At 45.5% G+C, this 9,804-nt stretch overlaps 1 protein-coding gene across 1 annotated transcript in view; it reads right to left on the bottom strand.

Moving 5' to 3' along the window:
* Positions 1-506: 506 nt before the first annotated feature.
* LOC143287710 (uncharacterized) overlaps positions 507-9,804 on the bottom strand; it is a 15,689-nt gene continuing 6,391 nt past the window's right edge. Inside the window, exons 4-7 of the mRNA XM_076595927.1 lie at positions 9,797-9,804; positions 9,233-9,347; positions 5,756-7,577; positions 507-4,849 (exon numbers count right to left, since the gene is read on the bottom strand). The exon at positions 9,797-9,804 is cut by the window's right edge and continues 130 nt beyond it. Of these exons, the coding sequence (XP_076452042.1) occupies positions 6,693-7,577; positions 9,233-9,347; positions 9,797-9,804 (1,008 nt within the window). The 3' untranslated portion in view covers positions 507-4,849; positions 5,756-6,692. The remainder of the gene's footprint in view (positions 4,850-5,755; positions 7,578-9,232; positions 9,348-9,796) is intronic.

Below are 9,804 nucleotides of genomic sequence, written 5' to 3'. Positions count from 1 at the left end.
CTCACAGACACACATATACATCATGGCACAAGATTAACTCAACCACGTCCCTTGTTTTGATAGAAACACATTTACATCATGACACAATATTATAACAGCACCACTACAATCATTCTTACAGACACACATGTACATCATGGCACAAGATTAACTCAACCACTTCCTTTGTTTTGATGGAAACACATATACATAATGGCACAAGATTATTAACTCCACAACTACAATCGTTCTCACAGACACACTTGTACATCATGGCACAAGAGTAACTCCACCACAACACTCGTTTTGATAGAAACACATAATTATACATAATGGCACAAGATTATCAACGCCACCACTACAATCGTTCTCACAGACACACTGACACATCATAACACAGGTCATTAACTACACCACTACAATCTTTGTCACAGAGACACAGATACTCCGTCACACAGTATCATTAACTGCACCACTATAAAGTTATTGTGGACGACATGTTATCACCATAAAATTTACTTTTTTTTCTTTTTAAAATTTATATATATATATATATATATTTATATATATGTGTGTGTGTGTGTGTGTGTGTGTGTGTGTGTGTGTGTGTGTGTGTGTGTGCTTTTTTTTTGGGTGGGGGGATCACTCTCTTTGTTTATATGGTGTGTGTTAAAGACATCGATGTATAATGTTTCTATGCGTTTTCACGCGTTTCCCAACAGTATAATGCGTGTGGAGAAAAAAAAAAATTCTGAAATTCCTGATCAGTTCCACATGACACAGGTTGAAATTCCTGATCAGTTTTCCACATGACACAGGCTGAAATTCCTGATCAGTTCCACATGACACAGGTTGAAATTCCTGATCAGTTCCACATGACACTGGCTGAAATTCCTGATCAGTTCCACATGACACAGGTTGAAATTCCTGATCAGTTTTCCACATGAGACAGGCTGAAATTCATTATCAGTTCTACATGGCACTGACTGAAATTCCTGATCAATTCCACAAGACACGGGTCGAAATTCCTGATCAGTTTTCCACATGAACAGGCTGAAATTCCTGATCAGTTATACATGGCACTGGCTGAAATTTCTTATCAGTTCCACATGTCACAGGCTGAAATTCCCTATCAGTTCTACATGACACAGACTGCAATTATTGAATAGTTCTCCACATGACATAGGCTGAAATTCCTGATCAATTCTACATGACACAGGCTGAAATTCATGACCAGATCTATATGACACTGGCTAAAATCCCTCATCAGTTCCATGTGACACGGGCTAAAATTCACGATTAGTTTTCCACATGACAAATGTTAAAAGGTATGGCCATTTTTCCACATGACATGCTAAAATTCACGATTAGTTTTCCACATGACATGCTAAACGTTATGATCAGTTTTCCACATGACACAGGTTAAAACTCATGATCAGTTCCATATGGCAGCAGCTGAAAGTCCTGATCAATTCAGTATGGCACTGGCTAAAATTCATGATTGGATTCACATGGAACTGGCTGATTTTTATTTTATTTTATTTTATTATTATTTTTTTTTTTTACCAGTTTCACATGGCGGTGGCTGATGAAATTCATGACCAGTACCACGTGGCATTGACTGGGGAGCAAGTGTAGATCTGCACGGCACGACGTTTGATACAAATCCAGTTCTACATGATACGTAATAGACAAGTCCATCGCTATACAGCGCCACGCTATTTCCAGCCACCACTCAGGTCCATGAGGCGTGAAACTGGCAACAAGTCAAGCAGTGCAGGTCGCACCAACAAGAGCTGCTCTTTCGTGTAAAATCTGACTGATGGCGTCTGGTACACGTGCACTCAGAAGCATGCTCACAATGGTACTTAACGTTGATTAAAATCGTGGGTTCTTCCACCTCCTATTTTCCCCATTTTATTTCAATGTCCTCATATAGACGTTGATTAAAATCGTGGGTTCTTCCACCTCCTTTTCTCCCCATTTTATTTCAATGTCCTCATATAGACGTTGATTAAAATCGTGGGTTCTTCCACCACCTCCTATTTTCCCCATTTTATTTCAATGTCCTCATATATATATATATATATATATATATATATGAGGAGTGAAGTGATGGCCTAGAGGTAACGCGTCCGCCTAGGAAGCGAGAGAATCTGAGCGCGGTGGTTCGAATCACGGCTCAGCCGCCGATATTTTCTCCCCCTCCACTAGACCTTGAGTGGTGGTCTGGACGCTAGTCATTCGGATAAGACGATAAACCGAGGTCCCGTGTGCAGCACGCACTTAGCGCACGTAAAAGAACCTACGGCAACAAAAGAGTTGTTCCTGGCAAAATTGTGTAGAAAAATCCACTTGGATAGGAAAAACAAATAAAACTGCACGCAGGAAAAATACAAAAAAAATGGGTGGCGCTCTCAGTGTAGCGAAGCGCTCTCCCTGGGGAGAGCAGCCCGAATTTCACACAGAGAAATCTGTTGTGATAAAAAGAAATACAAATACAAAAATACAAAATATCATAAATGGTCCCTGCCGAGCTGTGGGGAGTCTCTCTTTGATTCCGTGAGTGTGTTGATCTCCAGTCAACAGACAGGCGTGGGTAGCAAGCCCGAAGAGCATTACAAAGAGCGTAGCATCACTCTTCCCTTTGGAAGGGCCACAAGGACCAACAAGACCGTCAATGGGAGAGATCTTTTTTTTTAAACCACTACCCGACCAGAAGCGCAAATCAATTCTAAAGGTTTATGTTAACTCACTCAGTACGGCCAGTCCTCTCTTCTCCTCTACACAGACCCCTCGGATGTCCAGTGGGTGTCTCAATGACCCAACCTTTAGCTTCCGTCGTCAGAATTGTGGTATTCTTTGTCAACATTCACCTCTTCAGTATAAGAGCCTTCCGCTTGCAATATTTTGATGATGGTAATTGGGGTGAAACGCTGTTAACGTCGTCTCTTTCGCCGTTCGTATGGAGAGAGTTAAACCAAGATGATTTCTAACGCCTCTAAATCAAGGCTGTTTTGTTTTCTGACGCTTCTTCTTTATGGAAAACAACGACCTTTGGGCTTGAGTTTATTGTTCGATATATAATACATTGTCCAATGTAATGTTTTTTGGGGGATTACTACCCACTCCTGACTACCGACTGGAGAAAAACACTAAAAGTAACTGCAGATAGTAAATCCCAAGATTAAGACAAGAGAGGCAAGGCCTTCAAGACACTTGTGATACACTGAAAAAAAAAAAAAAAAAATCCAAGCTTTTTATGTATTGTGTATAATTTCAAAATGTAATGTTTAAGATGAGAAAGATCAGATTAAAGCGAATTAAGTCCCCTAGAATTAATTACAGAGTAATTTCTCTTTTTTACTTCCATGCTAATAATGACTGCTCTTGTTGTTGGGTCAGAATATCAGATCAAAGTGCCAAGTTTAGAGAATACAAAAAAATATAAATATAACAGTAAATGCAGTTTGCATATAATTAGGCTTCTTTTTTTTCTTTTTCTTTTTTTGTGCCCATCCCAGAGGTGCAATATTGCTTTAAACAAGATGACTGGAAAGAACTGAATTTTTCCTATTTTTATGCCTAATTTGGTGTCAACTGACAAAGTATTTGCAGAGAAAATGTCAATGTTAAAGTTTACCACACACACACACACACACACATACACACACACACACATACACACACACAGACAACCGAACACCGGGTTAAAACATAGACTCACTTTGTTTACACAAGTGAGTCAAAAATGAGCACCGCACGATAACCTGCTGGGCCCAGTTCCTTTTAGTCCCCCTGTGGATTATTATCCCTTGTTGCTGCCTGTCTCCTGTTTTGCTCTGTGCTAATGGCCCATTCGTTCCCACCCGTACGTGTGAGCTCAAACTCCGTGTTCCCAACGAGCAACACCTTCCTCGTTGGTGTCTCTACCACACTGTGCTGTTCCCCTTCTTGGTATTCACTGCTACTGTGTGGTGCTCTTTCGTCAGTAGCTGTAGCCATCCCTTCGGCCGACTCTCCACTGACAGTGTCTGTTAACAAACGATTCTCATCTTCTCCTTGAACACAGGACACCAACACACTGTTAGTGGAGGAATGTGAGGTACCAGACGAAGAGGTGGGGTTGACAGTCCCTACATTTTTCTCGGGTCCGCTGCAGGTAAACGGTTCTAGTGAGACGCCAGAGTAAGAAGAGGTGGGGTTGACAGTTCCTACATTTTTGTTTGTACCATTGCTGGCAAACAGTTCAAGAAAGGTACCACAGGAAGAAAGGGTGGGGTTGGCATTCCCGACATTTTTGTTTGTACCATTGCTGGCAAACAGTTCAAGAAAGGTACCACAGGAAGAAAGGGTGGGGTTGACAGTCCCTACATTTTTGTGGGGTCCACTGCGGGTAAACTGTTCCAGTGAGGCGCAAGAGGAAGAAGGGCTGGGGTTGACAGTCCCTGCATTTTTGTCTGTACCACTGCAGGCAAAAAGTTCTAGTGAGTCACCAGAGGAAGAAGAGGTGGGGTTGACAGTCCCTACATTTTTGTCGGGTCCACTGCAGACAAAAAGTTCTAGTGAGTCACCAGAGGAAGAAGAGCTGGGGTTGACAGTCCCTGCATTTTTGTCTGGACTGCTGCATGCAAACATTTCCAGTAAAACACCAGAGGAAAATGGGGTGGGGTTGACAGTCCCTACATCTTTATCTGGACAGCTGCAAGCAGAGAGTTCCAGTGAGGCACCAGTGGAAGAAGAGGTGGGGTTGGTAGTCCATCCCACTACCTCCCAAATGTATGGCGGCCCCATGGGGGAAGTGGCGGGACTAGTGGCACCAGAGGAAGAACTGGTGGGGTTGACAGTCCTTCGCCATGCCCCTTCAGTGCTGCAGACAGAAAAAAAGAGAAAACAAAATCTTTATCAATTTCTGAGGATAACATACATACTTGTGTGCTGTCTTTTTATATCTTGTATACAGTCCCCACCCTGAACAAGTTCTACACTATGAATAACACTATAAATAGAGGCATGACTCGTGATGATTATAAGCTATATAGGAATACAAAACACACACACACACACACACACACACACACACACACACACACACACACACACACACACACACACCATAATATGAGAATACTGACGCTGGGTTGAGAATAAACGTGAAAATAAGAGGGATCAGAAAATGTGGCGGAAGACAGGGAGAGAGAATACAATACAATGCATCTTTATGAATCCAATTGGAAATTACATTCCAGAAAGTGACATGAATAAACCAGCTATCAAAATGCACACACACACACACACACACACACACACACACACACACACACAACTTCCATACTGAGCAAATGAAGTTCCAATTTCAGCAACAAAAATGTTAATGAACTGCTATCGTTCAGTGCATCAGTATTTCACATTAAAAAAATGCTAAGTCTTGTGTATAAAACAGAAAAATGTAAATGTAATTTTTGGTGAAAATATTCAATTCTATTCTGTGCCCTTCCCAGGAATGCAATATCGTTATAATCAGAATGTATGGAAAGAACTGATCATTTGCTATTTCTGTGCCAAATTTGGTATCAACTAAGTATTTCAAGAGAAAATAGCAATGTTAAAGTTTACCATGAACACACACACACACACACACACACACACACACACACACACACACACACACAGACAAACCAAACACCGGGTTATTGCATAGACATTGTTTTCACAAGTGAGTCAATAAAACTGGATTAATTATGATCGTAGAATCAAGAAATATAAGCAACCGTACCAGGCTGTGGACAGATCGAGGGGCTCAGCGCAGTACAGGCCGTTCCCAGAGGAGGAGGGTGAAGAGGTAGAGGGTGGCATCCTCCACGGATCAGCAGGTGGCAGGGATGTAGGGGGTAATGTGGGGGGTCAGGAAGGGGGGCATGACCCCAGGGAAAGGAGGGGCCTCCATCTGCTGACAGCTGAGACCCCTGTCGAATCGGGAGTAGTTATACTGGTCACCGCTCCTGGAGCTGGGCATCACTGTTCCCGGGAAGACTGGTTCTTGGAAGAACGCGCCGTTCATGGGCATCATCTGTACCACGCCCATGGACATCCGGTCCTGTGATTCCATGCATGGTGACACCATTCCTGGAGGCATCATTCCCAGTGGTGGCATCACTGCAGGCGATGGCATCATTCTGACTGATGACATCATTCTGGCTGATGGCATCATTCTAGGCTGATGACATCATTCCGGGTGATGACATCATCGAAGGTGAACCGAACCTGGGAAACACGGGTTGTGGTGTGGCTGGAAAAGGGGCAAGTTCATCCCGGTCCCAGGAGGATGGTTCCTCATGGCAGGAGCCTGCTCTCTAGGACCGGTCTGCCTTCTCCTGGGTCGTCGACTGCCACGCGACAAGGCATGCTGACGCGAGGTCTGGCGAACAGTGGACAGTAGATCAGACAACGCTTCTACTGCGGACGTGTTCATCACCTCGCTGCGTGAGGCCTGCACTGAGGGGAACTCACAACCGGCGGGCCCAGTGAAGATGTGAGAAAAGCTGGGCGAAGCTGCCAACAATGAGGTGGTGGTGGAGGTGATGGAGGTGGGGGAAGTATGGGAAACGACTGCGGCTGTCGCGACAGTCAAGCTGGACGACACAACTGCTGGCACCAATGTCTCTGGCTGGTGGTGGTGGTGGTGGTGGGGGTGGTGCTCGTGTATCCGCGAGTCATCGTTGTCGGTCACGGCAGCGGCCACCACCCGTGTTTTCCTTTCCCTCTGGCCGCTGCCATTGATGGTGGAGCCACGGGAAGGAAGCGTCAGAAGCTGATGACGTCTTCCCCACAGAGGTACCAAGCAGGGTGGAGGGTGACGTGACAGGGTGAGAGCGGTGGGGGTAGTGGCTAGACGGTGTCGGTATCTTGCGACGCACGGGGCTGGGTGAGGTGGAGGTGGAGGAGGAAGATGCATGTTTGGCAGGAAGGGAGAGGGGGGTGGGGCAAAGGGAGCGACCACCACCACCACCACCACAGCCGCCAGAAGATGATGGTGACCTCCGAGTCTGGGGCGACGACGGAAGGAGAGATTGTGAAGGAGGAAGCTTCTGACCGATATTATTCTCCTGCAATTCTTTCATGTGTTGGTTCATCACTCTCTTATCGTCGTCGTTGCTGTTGTTGTTGCTGTTGATGTTGTTGTTCGTGTCACTGTTGTTGATGTTGTTCTTGATGTTGTACTTGTTGTTGTTCTTCTTGTTGTCCTCGTTGCTGTCCTTGTTGTTGTTCCTCTCCACGTACAACGCAACGTGCGCACTGCTGTAGCCACCACCTTCAGCACTGTCTGAACACATCTTCTCCCGTCCAGTGAAGATTCCAATGGGCGACTGATGTTGCAGCTGCTGCTGCTGCTGCTGCTCGCGGGACACAGTGACACAGGGTCTGCTGCACACAAGGCCTTGGCTCAGGAGCTCCCTGAGCGAGGATTTGGTCACCAATCTGGCGAGCCCCTGTAAGAGCAGTGGTGGGGGCGTGGACGTGGTCTCGGACATTGAAGGAGAGGGGGGAGGGCGGTGACTAGGCGTCGTAGACTCTTCAGTGATCGTTGTCGTGTCTTCCTGGAATGCAGGAAAAAGGATGAATTGATTAGCTTTCATCAGTCACACTGGTGTGTGGGTGGGTGAGTGGAGGGGGGAGGAAGTGGGTTGGAGGGAGAGGTAGGGAGGGTTTGAGTAAGGCATTATGGTGTGTGTGTGTGTGTGTGTGTGTGTGTGTGTGTGTGTGTGTGTGTGCCCAAAAGTATAACGTCCGATTAACAGGCACATTGAGAGATGTGTGTGTAAATGTAACTTCCACACTGAGGAAATGAACTTCCATTTTCAGCCACAAAAATATCAATGAACTGCTATTCTTCAGTGTGTCAGTATTTCAGATAAAGATGCTAAGTTTTGTATATAAAAAAGAAAAATATTAGCAAAACGTTTTGGTGAAAATATTCAAATCTATTTTGTGCCCTTCCCAGGGATGCAATATCATTATAATTAGACTGTATGGAGAGAACTGACGATTTGCTATTGTTGTGCCAAATTTGGTATCAACTAAGTATTTCAAAGGAAAATGACAATGTTAAAGTTTACCACGGACACACAGATAGACAGACAGACAGACAGACAAACACACACACACACACACACACACACACACACACACACACACACAGAAAGAGAGACAGAGAAAGAGAGAGAGAAAGAAAGAGAGAAAGAGCCGAACACCGGGTTATTACACAGACTCACATTGTTTACACAAGTTAGTCAAAAACAGATGAGATGCTTTCGAAGACTCCTGGGCATCTCCTACAAAGATCATATCACGAACGAAGAAGTTCGAAACAGAATCAGGCAAGTCATTGGGCCCTACGAAGATCTGTTGACCTTGGTCAAGAGACGCGAGCTCAAATGGTATGGCCATGTCACGAGATCATCAGGGCTTGCCAAGACATTCCTGCAGGGCACAGTGCAAGGGGGGAGAAGGAGAGGCAGACAGAGGAAGAGATGGGGAGGACAACATCCCAGAATGGACGGGCTTGAGGTTGAGCGATACAGTCAGGAGGTCAGAAAACCGAGAGGATTGGAGGATGCTGGTTGCCAGATCACCTGTGGCGCCCCAACGGTCCACAAGTTTCAGTTTCAGTTTCACTTTCTCAAGAAGGCGTCACAGCGTTCGGACAAATCCATACACGCTACACCACATCTGTTGAGCAGATGCCTGACCAGCAGCATAACCCAACGCGCTTAGTCAGGCCTTGAGTGCATGCTTACATATTTGTGTACCTATGAAAGTGGATTTCATTTTACGTAATTTCGCCAGAGGACAACACTCTCGTTGCCATGGGTTCTTTTTCAGTGCGCCAAGTGCGTGCTGCACACTGGACCTCGGTTTATTGTCTCATCCGAAAGACTAGACGCTCAGTTTGATTTTCCAGTCAAACTTAGGAGAAAGGGCGAGAGCGGGATTCGAACCCACACCCTCACGGACTCTCTGTATTGGCAGCTGAGCGTCTTAACCATTCTGCCACCTTCCTCCACAAGACCACGGGATAGGTGAAGGTGAGGTGAAGTCAAAAACGAGGGGGACAAGAAGAAGGTGATGGTAATGCTGATGCCGCTGCTGCTGTTGCTGATGAAGACGACTACTACGACGACGACGACGACGACGGAGGAGGAGGGGGAGGAAGAGGAGCAGCAGCAGCAGAAGAATAAGGCAGAGAACTCACCCCAGAGGTAGCAGGTGTGTTGGGCCCGCGATTCCCGGAAATCATACGGAGGATGCGATTAATGGAAGAGACGCTGGGCACGTTCCTCTGCGTACACACCCTGTTGGAAACCAGCCTGAAAGAAATCGTCAGGTCAAATTATCTCTGCAGCATGATGTCTTCTTAGCTTAGTTTTTGTTGAAACTCATGTATCGCGTATAAACTCCCAGCTATGATGACATCCGTCACATAATTATCCAGTATGTACATGTACAGGACATGACTTTGTATAAGGCTTTCTTGTCCTGTTATATCTATATCTGTGTTGTATTGTGACATGTTTTGAATAAAATGACTGTTTAAACCAACATGTTTTCTTCTAGCACGACGGGGTGGGAGGGGAGGAGGGGTGGAAAGGGGTGAAGGGATGGGGGTGAGGGGGGGGGATGGGGGGGGGGCGGGGGAGGGAGCAAACACGCAGTTTTCACATCGGCTCTCTCATATCTTTGAGCTGTCCCTGCTGTTTACATTCCAGCAGCTTTTTTTTTTTTTTTTTTTTTTTTTTGCTTTTTTTTCTTTTTTCACCTGGCCTG

Source organism: Babylonia areolata, chromosome 11 (genome assembly GCF_041734735.1).
Source record: "Babylonia areolata isolate BAREFJ2019XMU chromosome 11, ASM4173473v1, whole genome shotgun sequence".
Taxonomy (NCBI): domain Eukaryota; kingdom Metazoa; phylum Mollusca; class Gastropoda; order Neogastropoda; family Buccinidae; genus Babylonia; species Babylonia areolata.
The sequence above is the reverse complement of the archived record's forward strand: the minus strand, read 5'-3'. Positions and strand labels throughout refer to the sequence as shown.